This window comes from Hakea prostrata, unplaced genomic scaffold (genome assembly GCF_041222555.1).
Source record: "Hakea prostrata isolate BN-2017 unplaced genomic scaffold, UWA_Hpros_2 contig_8, whole genome shotgun sequence".
Classification (NCBI taxonomy): domain Eukaryota; kingdom Viridiplantae; phylum Streptophyta; class Magnoliopsida; order Proteales; family Proteaceae; genus Hakea; species Hakea prostrata.
In genome coordinates, this window is record NW_028291127.1 from 2,281 (window position 1) to 19,902 (window position 17,622).

Here is a 17,622-nt window from a genome sequence, read left to right on the forward strand (position 1 = left end):
TCACCTTGTCTATGATGGCTCGTATTGTTTTATTTGTTTGCTTGTCAGAAACTCAAGTGGTGGGGATCATCTCAGAAACCCCAAATGCAAATTTGGGAGTCGGACCTAAATGGTTGGACCACATGATATAAGCCTCAATCAATCATTTTCCCTTGTTGTGAAGCCATATCGGAAAGGGAGGTAGCATGGCAATACTTTTACAACCCTAGGATTATCATTAACATAATCTTAGGTTATTTATTACAATAATACATTTATTGACAATACTTTTACTACCCTAGTTTTATCATTAACTTTCTCTGGGTTAGTTAACACATTCTGCTTAGGGTTGGTCTGCCATATCATGCATTTGGAATAGTCATAGTTATTCAAGTAGCATCTGATCTGGAAAACTGGTTCAATTTACTGCAGGAAAGATCTTTGTGGAAATTACTTTCTATCATTCTTACAAGTGGGGTTATTCTATTCTCCATTGGGGTGCTAGCACAACTTCATTGGCCTCATGCAGTTAGAAAACGTCCAGCAATAAGTTCTCTAGCTTCAGTCTCTGAAGTTGGCTGCTACCAGCATCAGTCCCTTGAAGAAACTGAGGTATAGAATGGTTCTAGCATTGTTGTTCATTACATTGCTTGTTTGTTGAGTATTGTCTAATCTAATGCAGGAATTAATAGGTGAAAGTCAAAGAATTTGAAGGATATTCTGATGTGGCATATAACTGTGTCTTTTTGCTACTTAAGATTCCTTTAGTTTGTGCAATGTTTTCTTTCATTTGATTGGCAAGAGGAGGTTGTCTCCATAATATTGTGTAGCAGTCAACCAAACTCCATATATCCCTAATCCACCTTCCCTTGGATGGGTTTACTGTGCATCTTCCCTCTGATCATTGTTCATTTTATGTTTTATTGTTAAGAGAGTAGTCTTCTGTGATGAGTTTGTTTTCGAGGGTCTCAGAGGAGCTGCAGAAGAATCATTGTTGATTGCCTTTCATCAAGTGCCTACTCCACGAGTAGGTGAGTAGAGACCCTATGCCAACCCACCCTCCTTTCAGTCTCCAGCATTGGGAATGTTTTGGTAGGTACTAGTCAGTATCTAGCACTTGCATCAAACAGACAGTGGGATGACCCAGCCAAACCAATCCAGTGCCATAGATTGAATGCTTTCATCATTAGACCATGGACCGCATCCTGCTATTAGTGTTTACTTACTACATGGCATAAAGACGGGCCTTGTCGATAGCCCAAATCAGTGACGGAACCTATTTGGAACCTAAATGGGCACCAAGTCTGACCTTCCTTGGTAGCTGGTTTTGTTGCCTGTTTACTTGTTGCATGTAAGCAATATTTGTAAAGGTTCCTCGTCTTTTAGAGGACTCTATAGATTTTGTTTCCCCACCTATTGTGCTAGAAGGGAATCACTAGTTGAATCTCTTGAAGGCTAGAGAGGAATGGACGTAGACTAGGTTGAGCTGAACCTTTATAAATATTCTGTTGCTTGTGGTTGTTTAATTGTTTCTTAGTTTCACTTATTTTTTATAGGACTGCAAAAGAGGCTATTATCTACTAATCCAACCTATTCAAGCCTTCCTCTAGGCTGATTTATAAATACTAGTTTTTGTTTTCAGCTGGGTTTCTATTACCCTTTCCCTTAACTTCATCATATGACTTATATAGTTCTTACAGTCCTGTTGACTTCTTCGTATAGCTCATTAGTTTTATGCTTCTAATAATTACAGTTTGTAAGTATCCACATGTACAAATTATATTCCAATGCATGAATGCTTCCAGAAAGTTTGGGCTGGGGAAAGATACCACTGAATCATCTAGAAATATCTCTTATGTGGTTCACTGAAGTAAAGCCATCAAATCTTACCATGTTAACCTCTAGTCTGTATTTTCTTCCCTCAGTTCCAGTCCCCAGATAGACTGTTGAATTTATTTCTGCACCCATCTATGCATATTTAACAAGAGAGTCACAATAGGAGTTCCTGGAGCTGTTCACCAAAGGCTCTGACTGTGTGGAGGTGCTAAAAGATACGGGTAAAGGGTGGGCATAAGGATTCAGACCATAGTTGTCAGAGACTCAGATCATCTTGGTAGCCTAGCTGATACAGTGAGCCTGGATGTCAAGGTGAAACTAACTAGTCGTCCTTCTGGATGCCTTGTCAGCTATTATTGGGACACTGGTCACAGTGTTCAGCTTGAGAGAAGCAGATGATGTAAATAGTAAAAACTTTACCCATTTGGATGAAGTACGGGCAATCTTGGACTGGCCATGTGTCAAATTTGGTGGAATTGCGTCTTCTTGCAATGAACTGTTCCTTGTGTTTTTAGGGTCAATCTGGTTAGCTCATATGTTGGACTCAACCATATCCTGATGTTTTTCTCTTACCATGTTACTTGGGCTGGAATTTGTATGTTGGTGGGGAATGATAGGGTCTAGAAGTGCACTTATGCTGAGTTTCTGGTGGCTGCCATATGGCATGTATGAACAAGCTGGTGCTGACCAATGTATTAGATCTGACACATTGGCATTCTATAACTACCTTCCACAAACAGTTTCCATGAGAAGATGATTGAGTAAATCAATCCTAATATTTCAGTGTCAAGGTGTTGATGCAAAATAGCATAGATTATGGCATCAATCCTTGTATAGTTGATGTAAATGTTTGAACACTATTTTCCCCCCTTGAAATAAAATGAAAACCGTGGTTTTTTTCTGTAAATGATTTAATTCCATGTTATTCTCACTTTTCTTCTCAGTAGTCAGTAGACTCGCACAAATTTTTTCAGCCAAAATATTTGAATCTTCTGCTGGATGTAGTTGGGTGCTCTGTGCATCTCTGTTGTCCAGAAGATCAAGGATGCATATGGTTGGCCTGGGGATGTAACAGTTGATAGAAACGTTGGTGCCTGGACTGGGGAACTCCCAAGAAACTTTCAACGCAACAACAATGCTTTAGTTCAAGAGGATATTTCTAGCATTGAAGTAGATAGTACAGTTACCTCTGTTTCATCAGATACAAGCAATGATGAAATGAAAGCATCTGTACAAGATATTGCTAGTTACCAGGTAACTGAAATTTTTATCCTTGCTCTTTTTCTTTTCATACAGTACTGGGAAAGATAATTGTCTTGGCATGGTCTAGGCCGGCATCTGTGTTCATAGTTAGAGTTGCCTTGCATCCAGGCCCCCTCCCAATGGCTTGGGTTGCCTAACACCATGAAAACAATGCCATGAAACAATGAAATACTAAAAATATCTTTAAAACTTAATCCCCTATTAGAAATGCTAATAATCCTGTATGGGATGTAACTGTGAGAATTCACATCTCATGGTAATTAGGATCAGGCTTTCTTTAATTTAGCATTTTGACCAAGACATAGTTGACATCTAATGATTTATCTATATTCTATATGTATATTTGTCTGTGCATGCCAGTACAACTCCTTTTCATGTGTTTCTCTTCTTGGTTGCTCATGGACTTGTGACTCAGGTGGTTTTATCAAAAAATGGAAAGATTATCGGGTTACAGCCTCTGAGCCGAGTGGCCGTTAATCATTGGGGAGGTAATCCGTTAGCTAAGGAGCTGTATAATGGGAAAAAGCTTTCACCTGGTGAGCATGAAGTCCACGATGTGATGCTTAGTTTGGATACAGTGGTCACTCGTTCTTTGTTTACTTATTGGCTTATTATTCCATGCAGGTCTTGTAGAACCTGGTCTAAAGATTCCTTGTCCAGATGAAGTTTTTGTAATTGAGTTGTTGATGTCGATCAACCCTGAATCCTGTTTTGCACTTGCTAGGCCTTCACAATATTTGCGTTATCAGAATGCCCCTGGTGACCACAAGTCGTTGTAGATTTTGATGATTAAAATCTTCTCATCAAAGACATTCCGGCACTAATTTTTGTTTTTGTGTGTGGCTAACAGCATTCTCAATATTGAGATTGAGGGCCACAGTTAGGCAGCAACGGCTTGAAGGGTACTTTGATGTAATGTAATCCAGTGGAAGAATACTCACTCTTACCACCGTAAATCTAGCCCTATGGCCGGTATCTTTTGGCGACGCCAACATCAAAAGAACGAAGTTCAAACACTGTTATGAATTGGCCAACCCAGACACAAGCTGAAATGGGTTGGGATGCTATGTCTTGATCTTTTCTTTGTGCAGTTGTCTCTTACAGATTTTGCCATGTATAGTCATGTGAGATCAGTTTTCTTAAGAGGGGTTGGGTTGGAAAATCTTTTCTTGACCACGTTTATTATTTCATAAGGAGCTGGTGAGCGATGACGAGTGTATTGGGGGTAACTATTATTGCGGGTTTGACTGTTTTCTTTTCATCTTCTTTCACCCTCACAACAACATATCTGCTACAATTTACAAGGCAAAATAACCATCGGGACTATTGTATCTTCATTCTTCCCTTGAGATATCTGCAACCACCGAAACATGTTGGTCAATAGCAATAGGTAAATCCTCATTATCAGACGAAGTTGTTGGGCTGGGGGGAAGAGGTAGGTATTAGTGGGAAGGAGATTGTGCTTGTTGTATCATATGTTGGCAAACATGGGAGACCCAAAACTGAATGGTATGAACAAATTTAACCGTGCAAATAGAATTTGGTTCCCATATTCCGATTTTAGTAAAGTTATGTCCTTCAAAAGTTTTCTCAAATTCCTGACAAGTCGGGTTAGAGAAAAGTGAATTGGGCTTAATGCAAGGAAGAAAAGCATCAATCACCTTGAACAAGTCATCATCATCTGCAGGAATTAGGGACCCAATTGCTACAGTAAAAAAAAAAAAACACTGTATCACCATGCATAGATGTAGGAACAAAGACGCGCTTCCAATCATCAATCACTGATTCACTATGAGTGAATGAGATGGGAAAGTGTAATGTCAAATTGGAATCTTTGTCAATTGAGAGTAAGCATTGGATTACAGTTTCTCATCATCATGTAACATTAGATTGGAACATTTATTAATTGAGGGGAAACGCGAGATTACCATATCTCATCATTCATTTCATTTACATGAGTGAATGAGAATTAATGACCGAATGGGATGGGAAAGTAAACATTAGAGTGGAATCTTTATTGATTGAGGGTAAGTGTTGGATTAAGGTATCTCATCATGTAACATACATTGGAATTTTTCCTCATTGACGGTAAGTGTTGGATTGCAGTATCTCATCATGCATTTCATTCACATGAGTGAATGAGAATTAATGAGTCAATGAGATGGGAAAATTTAACGTTTATTTAGATTACAATATCTTATCATGTAACATTAGAATTGAAACTTTATTGATTGAGCATAAGCGCTGGATTAAAATATCTTAATCATACGTTTATTTACTTAAGTTAATGGGAATTAATGAGTGAATGGGATGGGAAAGTTTAAAGCTAAGATTCGAACATTTTTTATTGATTGAGAGTTAAGAGTTTAATTAAAACATCTCATCATGCATTCCACTTATATGAGTGAATGGGATGAGAATTTACAAATTTGGATTGGATTTTGGATGGAACCATCCTAATAGGTAGGGGCATTTTAGACAACTGAAATGTAGCCATCCTCACTCAGTTCATGCTTTTATAATAGTAGTATGGTAGTATGATTGATATATATAGAGAACGTAAGTACATTCTCATACTTACATTTGGACTTCTATATTCATCACCTTTCTGAGCTCTTTGTTCAATTTCTTTCTTTTGGGATGTTCTCTTACCATGGGGAAAGTGTAGTTGGTTTTTGGTGTTCTGGTGATCTATGTTGTTGCCGCAGTGCGCCAGCGGCCGATTGTTTGAATGTTATAGTATGTCAGATTCTTCCATTTCTGAGTAATGGAAGCAAAGAAACTAAGCCAAAGGGAAGTTGTTGTTTTGGGTTGAAGACGGATTTGAAGACTAACGAGGAGAGTCTCTGTGAGGCTTTCAAGAAGGGTTCCTTCCTATGGAATTCCACTCAACATGACTAAGGTTGTTACTCTTGTTTCTGCCTGTGGGGCTTCTACTCATCCCCTCAGAAAAATGAGATGGTGAGTTGTATTGATCTCTTTGTCTCCTTTTGTAATTCTTCTGTTCATTTACCCACAGGTTTCATTGTTTGATGTCTGATGATTTGGGCTTTTCTGTTCTTGTAGCAACATCTGGTTATTATGAGCCTCAGTCTTCATTGATTGAGGGGAAGCATAAGATTACATTATCTCATCATGCAACATTAGATTGGAATATTTATTGATAAAGGGTAAGTGCTGGATTATAGTATCTTATCATGTATTTATTTATATGAGTGAATGGGATGGGAAAATTTAAATTTAGATTGAAATCTTTCTTCATTGATTAAAAGTAAGAGATTGACTGCCAATGAACTAATCTAGTGGTTAAACCAACACCTCTTAGTGAAGAGGTCATGGGTTCACTCTTATTGATGCATATTAATATCCCCATCCCCTGGCTTAATAAAGCCCCTTGTTAAAAAAAAAAAAAAAAAGAAGAAGAAGAAGAAAGAAGAAGAGTAAGAGACTGATTAAAGTATCATTCCATTTAGATGAGTGAATGAAAATTAATGAGTGAATGGCATGAAAATTTACACTTTTGGATTGGATTGTGGATGGAACCATCCAAATATGTAGGGGCTTCTTAGGCAAATGAAAAGTAGCCATTCTCGCTCAATTCGTAATTTTATAATATTAGTAATTAGTAATAACGCACGCACGTGTGATGTGGTCATGAATATATTAATTTTGTGTAATTTAGAAAATTTAATTTCTTTCCCCTTTGAATTGAATTTTAATCTAAAACTTATATATTTGTGATGCTTAATCATGATGGTTGCAAACGGACTAAAAATGACGCTTTGCTACCATGGTCAAACATATCACCCTTAAGTTTTGATAAATGATAACACGAGTGTCTTTTAGTGAAGCAACAATATCTTAGCTTTGGAGATCTAGGAGATTACTCCGAGATCAACGTCTTTAGAGATTATCAGAGAGATTGTGTTACATCCACAAAAAAAAAAAAAAAAAAAAACCAAAGGCATAATATCGGTAACCTTTCTTTTCTTAGATATAAATATTTTAACCTTTTAAGGTGCGCTAGAAATTATGTATATGTAATTGGCAAATATAATTATATTTAGGAAATTGGTATTGAACGGTCGTAGAAATCCTACTATTGAATTTGGTAGGATTGAATCTAGATGTTCCATCATAAACGGTTTAGATTATTTAATTCAATAAATTTAATGATTAGATTTATATGTACATGAAATTGCTTTTCTTTTATTGTGAACTACAAATTTATCTTTACTTCATACTACAAAGAGACTAATCTTTCATTGTACATCATAAATTTTATTTTTATTAATCAATTGCATAATTATATACCACAATAATTTTTTATTTTATTATTATTATTATTTTTTGATACATAAACGGGGTTAAAAAACCCAAATAAATTTAAAGAGAGCTGGTCAAACGATCCACCTAAAGGAACTCCTCTATACCTTGAGGGGGTTCCTGAAAGAAATGCGTAGGAAACTCCAATGTTGTTGTTCTCTTCGCCATCCAATCGGCAACCATATTTGCTTCTCTATTAGTATGAGTAATGATAATATTTCCATGCAAATCTACCAATTCTTGAATCGCCACAAAAATCCTTGTCATCCTTCCTTGATTTTGAGCACTCAGTTTCAAACAATCGATTGCTTGTGAATAGTCAAACTCCACGTAAACAGGTAGCATATTTCTTTCTACGACATAGCAAATGCCTACACAAATAGCATGGAGCTCAGTTTCGAGAACATTTGTCTTGGGGATTCTAAACACAAATATAATAATTTATTTTTCTTTTTAATTTCCTTCAATTGAGCAAATATTCTTTTTTTAGTTTTTTTTTTTTTTTAATAATTTCCTTCAATTGAACAAATATTCTTTTGTTAGTTTCTTCAATATTTTTAGGGTAATTCTATAGTATAAAGCTCTCTTTTTTTATTTATTATTTATTTATTATAATTATGTGATACAACATTAGGATCTATAAGTTCTAACTTGCACCATTATTGTCATTATTGGAATAATCTTTGGCATAACTCCTTTAGATTATCAAATATATTCATCACCTTTATTAAGATAAGGAAACTCATAAAAAACAAAGAGAGATTTATTTATTTATTTTTATTTACTATTTTTTTTGTGTGTTGAGTTTAAAATGATTAATTTTGGAGAGAAAAAGGAAAAAATTATCTTTTGTTTTTTCCAAGAAATGTAGTGGTTAGCAATTCTTTTAGGATACGAACAGTTGGATTTCATTTAAGAATAATAATTTTTTTCCCCTTTTTCTTAAGAATGAGTCGAAAATGATTAATTTTTGAGAGAAAAAACATGAAGTTTTTCTTTTGCTTTTTCCAAGAGACATAGTAGTTAGCAATTCTTTTGGGATACGAACAGTTGGATTTCACTTATAATAATAATAATAATAATTGTTATTATATTATTATACCTTGTTGGTATTCATGTACTATATTACTATATCATAATTATAAATATCCAATTAGAGAGTCCCATGTAAATTTTTTGGAGAAATAAAAATTCTCATCATTTTTAATGAAATTTGTTTTCATCAATTAATATTTATTGAATAAATAATTTATTTTAAATGGTTGTAATCTTTTTTTTATTATTATATATGACATTTATTATTAATGTAAAGATCCAATTGAGTGAGTACAGAAGGGTATTGGAGGGAAACTAAACTATAAATGTCCAATTACAAAATCCCATGTAATTTTTTGGGAGAGAAAAAAAAATCTCATTGTTTTTAATGAAATTTGTTTTCACCGATTAACACTTATTGAATAAATGATTTATTTTAAATGGTTGTTATCGTAATTGACCATTATAAACATCATTTATTATTAATGTAAAGATCTACTTGAGTGAGTACAGATGCTATTAGAGGAAAACTAAATGTAACTATGTTCCTTAAGTTCATACTTTTATAATAGTAGTATGATAGAAACATCCCCTTTCCCCTAAAAAATAATTAGAATAGAATTTTTGTCTATGAATTATGGGTCAAAAACTCACTCTAGTGCCCGCATCTACTGGTTACTCCTCTCATCCCTATGAAGTATTTCTTTCTTTCTTTCTTTTCTTCTTTCTTTCTTTCTTTCTTTCTTTCTTTCTTTCTTTCTTTTTTTTTTTGTTTTTTTTTTTTTTTTTTTGTTTTTTTTTGTTTTTTTTGTTTTTTTTTTTTTTCAATAGTAGAAAAAATAACCTTTATTCATATTATTTTTATGAGTGGGTTTGTGTTTTGTCTGCAGACGAGTTGCGGCAAACCGTATTGGCTAGTATATTGTGTTGTGGAGAATCCTATGCCTTGCAAGCAATATGAGGGTTGTGCTCATATTTGCAAGTCGGGAAACTACAAAGAATATAACTACATTCCTTACAACCCATTTTAAGTTATTAGTTTTATTTATTTATTTATTATTTATTTTTTAACTCCAAAATCTAATGATTCTCAATTTTCAATTTTTCATTTTGACATGTCAAATGTATTTTTCATTACACTAGTAAAAACACACGTGCACTTGCATATGTGCATAGTCAAGTCACTAAACCAAGAATAGACCCATATCAGTATTAGTATCTAATAGAAAAAAGTTTGATTTTTTCACAAAGAAGCGGTGTTCCTGAGTGCAAAAATTGCATATTCATCTTTACTTGATTTACATATTATATTATGCTTAATTTAACCTTCTTCCTTCCACTCTATTCATCTTCTTCATTTCCTATGTCATCATGGGATGTTGTTCTAGGCTATCATCAAAACCATATGTTTTTAATTTTGTGTAATGTTAGATTAAATAGGATGAAAAAATATTGTTAAGGCAATCTAGAGGGGGATGAATAAGTTGCAACTAGTGGATTTGCCTAGGTTTTCGGTTTAATTGCATATACAAAGTAAATTGTAGATTTCAATGATAATTAAGAAATGCAATCAATCCACAAGACAAGTATTTTATAGTGGTTCGACTTTGCAAGTCTATGTCCACTCATCTCTTGGCCTCAAGAAAATATTTCATTAGTGATGCTCTTTCAATACAATGGGTAGAGATCAAACCCTTTACAATTTATCTTTATAGGGTAAGAGCACATTTTACAATTTTTGTTCTAAGTAGGGCAAGAGTACCCTTTATAATTTTTGTTCTAAGTAGGGCAAGAGCACCCCCTACCAATTCTAATCAACTTAAACTAGAATTAAATAATCAATACAATTTAAAGAGTTTGAAGATATTACCTAATAAGGGGTGTGACACTTAACCCCTTGTGTGAATGTGATGCAATGAGGAAATAATGCTAAAGAAATGATATGCTCTACTAATAAAGTTCCAATGGCTTTCAATAACTCAAGTTTGACTCCAATGAGCTTGCTTGAAAACTTTGGAATGTCCTTCAAAGTTGAATGGAGTTGGAAGACAAGTGATTAATGCTAGTTCACCAATTTGAGAGCTTTGAGAGTTGTGAGGTAGTAAAAGCTCAATAGGCAAGGTGGAGACTCTCAATTGGGGGTGGTTGGGCTTATGAAGAAGGCATTCAATTGCTTGACCCAACCTCTTAACAGATATAAAATTTCTGTAAAAATTTTACTCCGGACAGACGTCCATTTGACTAAATGGAGATCCATCTCAATTTTTGTAGCTATTAAAAAATAACCGTTAGGCAAAGTTGGGACCAGACAGACATCCGTTTGGTTAGATGGTTGTCCGTTTGGCTTGCCTTAGCCAGACAGATGTTCGTCTGGCCAGGAGAAAAATCCACCTCACTCTATAACCAGACGGATGTCCGTCTGGCTTAGACGGTCGTTCATCTACAACACAGAGTGTACAATGATGTTGGGACAGGAACTTGATTGGGTTTTTGGTATTTCTAGTCAACTCTAAGACTCATACACTTTCCTAACATGTCCTAGATCAGTCTAGTGACATGATATGCATATAATTAAGTGTGATTACATGAGTGTTTGTGAATGTGTCTTAAATCCTTAATTTATCTAAGTCTTGAACTTGACTTGATTTCTCATCTTCTTGTGCTTTGATCTTGACGCTCATCTTGACCTTGGTTCCTTGTCCTAGATTACTTGAGCTTGAGCATCTGGTGAGTTTGGTCCAATCAGTCGAATTTGATCCACTTGTTTTAGTAATGAGCTGGACAATCACAACTTAATGTAGACATTAGTAATTTGTGTTTATTATCATCAAAACTAATGGAGGTTAATGTAGCAATGCTGACATGATATTTCCCAACAAGTATAATGTTGGATTGGAATATTTATTGGTTGAGGCTAAGTGTCAGATTGTAGAATTTCATCATATAACATTTGATGGGATCTTTATAGATTGAGGGCAAAAGCAGGATTACAGTCTCTCATCATGTGTTTCATTTACACAAGTGAATGATATGAAAAAAAAATGTAACGTCAGATTGAATGGGATGGGAAAATGTAATGTTAGATTGAATGGAATGGGAAGTGTAGCGTTAGATTGAAATCTTTATCGATTGATGGTGAGCATTGGATTACAATATCTCATCATGCATTTATTTACATTAGTGAATAAAAATTAATGAGCAAATGGGATGTGAGTTTACATTTTGGGATTGGATTTTGGATAGAACCATCTTGTATAAGTAAGGGCTATTTAGGCAAGTGAAATGTGGCAATCTATTTGCCAACCAAAATCATACTCTCTTAGTGGGCAGGGACAGATCTCACCTGCAAATTGTGCAATAATAATGACAAATCTATTTGGCACATTTTCCTGTCATGCAATTGGATGAAGAGAATTTGGGCACCAGAACCATTGAGACTTAGATTGGAATTTATAAATAATAACTTTCATTAATTTTTGTAATTCCATTCTACTTCGCTGTGACTTTTGATAAAGATACTAAAATCTGATTTTCTCCATATTCATAATAACATGCTATCATATCTAGTTTGAAAGAAATATCAAGGTCTATAATAATAAAGATCCAAACCTACTAAGACTACTTGCCAATGTCAAAAGGTGAGTTGGGGACCTAAAGTTATCCCCTAAAAATAGAGCATAAATAACCAATGTAGAAATTAGACAATACCAATCTTATTCTATCCAGGTTTACCTGATGAACTAGAAGGTGACAGATGGAGTGTTGGACTTTTGTGGGAAGGAACCATCTAGGATATTAGCATAGGGATAACACCCGCAGGACAACTATGGGAGAATCTACTAAAAGCCATTTAGACAGCTATAACAATAGCCCAATGAAGCAAGTACAACTTCAACAAATCTGATGTGATGAAGTAATGCCAACATATATGACACAAGGAAAAGTGATACAAAACTTATCTCCTTCTTTAATTCTATTTTGACACATATTCTACATATAACCACTTAACTTGAAGTCTGTAATTTAAGACATGACACCATGGTTTCTTGTGTCGGCGATATATCTCCGACACAAGGCGAAAAGTCGCTATGTCGCTGGGGGGCAACACGACACCCCCCAGCGACACCGATATTGCAAGAAGTCGACGATATATCGTCGACTTCTCGCGATATATCGCCAACGGTCGAAATTTCGACCGTTTGCAATATATCGCGAGAAGTCGGCGATATATCGCCGACTTCTAGTGATAAAATGACGAAATTCGGGCGAATTTCGCCCGAATTTCCATTCAATTTCTTTGCATTTTCTCTCTTCTCTCTCTTCTCTCTCTTCTCTAGAGCTTCTCTCTCTCATTTTTCGCACTTTTCACCATATTTTCGTCCGATCTTCGACATCTACCAGTACATCTTGCTTCCTTGTTGCCGGATATCACGTTGTTTCTGTCGATCAGTAGCCGTTTCGCATAGATCTGGGAGTTTTTTCGTCAAACAGGTAACCATTCTTCTCCAAGTAATTTTTCACAAAATGCATGCTATATGATGTTGGATGATTTTGAAATTTATATATGTTGAATACCATGTGCCGATCTACGATTTCACGGAGTCGGAATTTTTTTCCGCAAAATATTTTATTTTTTTATTTTTGTGGGTAAAAAATGATATTTTGATTATCTTGTATGATTACTTTTTAAGTGATACAATGGTTGTATGATGATAGAAAAAACATATGTGGAACTCCGTGAGCCGATCTACGGACTCACGGAGTCGAAATATTTTTTGACCCAAAAATTAATTATTTTATTTTTCAAAAAATATTAAAATATTAATATAAATATCAATAATTATGAAAAATGGAAAAATTAGGGGAAAATGGGGGGGGGGGGGAAATGTTTTGAAAATTATGGAATAATTATGCAAGTATTTTATTAGTGTATAAACAATTATATGATTGTTTATTAGTGTATAAACAATTATAATGATGTTGTTACTTGTTATTTGTTAATGTTATTTGAATGCAACAGTCATCATGTCTGCTAGTGGGAGTCAGAGGGGCACTGGGTCTTCCCAGGGTGGACGGGGACAGGGACGGGACCAGGGACAGGGATAGGGACAGGGACAGCCTGAGAGATCAGCAGTAGGAGGGAGGTCTGACCCAGCATGGCAATATTGTACGGCTATTGATGGAGACAAAAATAAAATAGAGTGTAATTTTTGTCACAAAAGAATATACTCAGGTGGCATCAGTAGGTTCAAGGGTCACATCATTGGGAGTTCAAAGGATGTGACTACATGCACAGAGGCCCATCCAGATGTAATCAAGTTATTCAGGGATTTACAAAAACAGAAGGGGAAGAAGAAAGATGATTGGAAGAAAGTCAACAGAGCACTAGATGATGCAGTGCGGGGTCCGTCATCATATGCGAATGATTCAGATGATGATAGGGATGTTGATCCTGTTGATGTGGACAGAGATCAAGAGGAGAGGGATATGCGGTGGGCCATGGCAGAGAGCAGACGATTGCACCATCAGGAGCAGGATATGGCCAGAGCTAGAGCTACAGGAGCTGGTCCCTCTAGGCCTACAGGGGCTAGACCTTCTGATTCTGGGGGGAGGGGTGGTGTATTTGGCATGTTTGGCAGATCACAGAGTCAGCGGGCCCCTCATACATCAGGTTCAGACCGTTCAGTGCCACTGCCACGGCAACCATCTGATTATCCACGCCGTCAAGACCCGATCATGGAGCGGGATTCGATACATTCGGGAGAAAAGGGCCAAGCAGCCCAAGATATCTGGTGCATGGAAAGGTATGGCAAAGAAGGTAAAGAAAGCAATGTCAAAGTGGATTTATTACAATCACATCCCAGCAAACACAGCATAGGGTCCATACTATACGAATATGATTGATACTATTGCAGCGGCTGGCCCTGGATATGATGGTCCCAACCCTACAGAGTTGATGACCACCCTCCTTCAAGAGGAGAAGCATGAGCTGCATGAGTATATTGATAGTATGAAACCCTTTTTGGATACTTATGGATGCACCATCATGTCTGATGGATGGACCGCCCGACAAGAAAGTCCATCATCAACTTCATCGTATACTATGATTGGAGAACTGTCTTCTTGAAATCAGTGGATGCTACTGGTCATATGAAAGACCACAGATATATCATGGGTCTCTTGCAGGATGTGATTGAGGAGGTGGGTAGGAAAAATGTGGTGCAGATTGTCACTGACAATGGCTCCAACTATAAGAAGGCCAGTGAAGTGTTGATGGCTTCACCTGATTATAACCTTTTGTGGACACCTTGTGCTGCTCATTCAATTGACCTAATGCTGAAGGACATTGGAAAAATCAGCATTGTCCACAACACCATTGAGAGTGTAAGACAGGTAACCAACTTCATCTACAATCATAACGTTGCTTTGGCAATGATGAGGAGATCATGTGGAGGTGAGTTGGTGCGACCTGGTCTGACACGATTTGCGATGAATTTTGTCGCCTTGAGCAGCATGCTAGATAAGAAGTCGGGCCTCAGGTCCATGTTTGCATCGCATGAGTGGTTTGATTGGGCTGGATCCAAGTAATATAACTATCTACTATTTCATTTTATAAATTGTTATATTTATATTATGAGTTTATGATTATCTTTTATGATATCTATTGTCTATTGACTTAATGAGTTTGTGATAATTCAGCACGACCAATGGGCGCGCCGCACAGTACACAATATCATCTGATGATTTCTGGAGATGTGTTACTGTGGTGTTGCAGACTATAGATCCTATAGTAAAGGTCTTGCGTATGGTGGACTCTTCCTTGAGGGGACCCACTATGCCCCACTTGTATGCATCCCTTGAGCGTATGAAGGATGCTATAAAGGCAGCAAACCCTAGAGGACATCGGGCTTTCTTAGATATTGTCGATGCACGATGGATAGCTCATCTGATGCATCCTCTACATAGGGCCGGTAAGTAAATATTCTGGGCTGTTGATTTGTAGTTTTAGACTTGTGGGCTTGTAGCATTGTAGGTATTGGTAGTTGGTACTAATTTTAAGCTTTTTTAATTATGCAGCATATTTTCTAAACCCTAAGTATCAATATAGTCAACATTTAGGGTTGGACACAAACCTATTGAATGCCCTGCTACAGGTGATAACAAAGTTGGAGCCAGATGAGACGCTCCAATCATTTTGCCACAATGAGGTGAGACATTGGGAATTTCAAATGATTAGTGAGTTGTATTTATTGTTTAAATAAATTAGATAACCAATCAATACTAATGATTGTATTATTGCAGATCAAATTATTTAGGGATGCATTTGGGTCTTTTAGTGGAGGTCAGACGCGGGCGGAGAAACCAGTGATCCAGGTTAGATACTTATATAGTTAGATCCTTAGATGCATAAATGTTTTGAGTCTTTTGACTTTTGAGTTTCTAACTTAATGTTTTTGTGATAATGCAGCTGAATGGTGGTGTCACGTCCTCCCAGCCGGTACCCTATCTGGCATACCCGAGAGTGTGATCCACAGCCCGAAGATCAGGTATCGAGTGATCAACCTCCCACATAAATAATAACATAATCATGAACAATCATAATAAAAGTGCGGAAGATAAACCATAGATCCAATAAAGTAAGAATGAATCATAAATGAATCAGAATGATAGATATAATCAGAGTGTCAAACAGACAAGTAAAGTGAGGCAAAAATCCCACTCTACAACCAGCGGAAAAGTAGCTCTAAAAGAATAAACTAGACAAAATCTAATCCCAGTAGCAAGTACATTGGGTAACTAAATTGTTCTCCACTTTATAGACAACATCCTTATAAGTGTAAATCTCATAAATGGCACAAGGACGCTTCCACTCAATGGTCGGACTAAGCATCGTACGGAGCATAACCACTCGCGGGATCTTCAGTGTAATTGTGGTAACCGCAATCACCTTCCTGGAGATATGTCTCTTCGCCTTGCGCTTCTTCATAGGGACCGTCATAATACTCAGTACCTGCAGGATAGTCTAAGAAACATTGTACAATAAAGGAATGAGTTTCAAAGAAACTCGAGAAGGCGATTAAAATCCATAATAACATAAATGGCGGGATTCCGGAACAAACATAAATGCAATATGATATGAGACAAGTAATGAATGAATGAATCTAACTCTATGTATGCTGGTCTCTATTGGCAGACATGCTTTAAGTCATAACACCGTACTTCTTTAGGAAAGTCCACTCACATTCTCAACCATTTAAGATATCTTGGATTCTCTCACGGATCATTTCACCGGTCTTGAGCAGCCGATTGGTAATGGGTCCTTCATCCCTCGGGACAAACCATGGCGGGGTTAAGTCAACACACTCTCTCACAACCATTTGGTATAAGTCTTGGCGCATGTCGGGGGTAAAACCTAGCCAAATGCAAGTCTTCTACTTAGTTAATCAAGTCAGATCCAGATACTTCCATTCCTCGTCCCCGACGATCCTTTCCGGTATCCTTCACACTAGAGTCCTCATAGTCCCCGACTACGGACTCATCAACCCTATTGGTTATCCACATATGGTAAACGGGAAGCTCTCACGTCCTCTCACGGGTTGGTTACCGGTCTTAAGCGCCCGTGAGCCCAAGTCTAACCATATGCAACCCTACCAATAAATGGCCCCCACAATGTGATTCCTGTCCTTTCACGGGTTGGTTACCTGTCTTGAGCGCCCATGAATCCCCATTGCTACCACGGGTCGTTCGGTCTCAATACCCCTCCGATTAGGGTCTGACATAACAGGACATCCTAGCCAAACACTACTAGACAATCCTAGATATGTCATCCAACAGTTTAGGAAGGTGTCCAGAGGGCATCTCCGGAAACATCCCATAATATTCCCGTAGTAGTCCAAGGACAGAAGTGTCAAAAGGACACCTCTCCTTTCCAAACCATACTTAAGCATACACATGCATCAATTCATATCATCACATATATGGTAACTTCATATATGGAAAGAAATCAATAATTACAATCAACTTGTATATAATTGGTAAGTAAATCATACATGAATCAATTTAAGCAATGCTACTGTAATCAAGGTTATACAACAGTAGTATATCATTGTAAGAATCTAATTTAGGAAACATATCAATGATATTCAAATATAGAAACTAGATTCATGCTATCTATGTAATTAA

The 17,622-nt window shown here is 36.6% G+C and overlaps 1 protein-coding gene across 1 annotated transcript; it reads left to right on the forward strand.

Moving 5' to 3' along the window:
• Positions 1-411: 411 nt before the first annotated feature.
• Positions 412-4,766, forward strand: LOC148999423 (uncharacterized; the record flags this gene model as incomplete). The annotated part of the gene is given in 4 exon segments (XM_089141156.1): positions 412-591; positions 2,821-3,069; positions 3,494-3,614; positions 3,703-4,766. Coding segments are annotated over 4 exon segments (705 nt in total), but the record flags the coding sequence as incomplete, so codon positions are not given.
• Between the last annotated feature and the right edge of the window lie 12,856 nt (positions 4,767-17,622).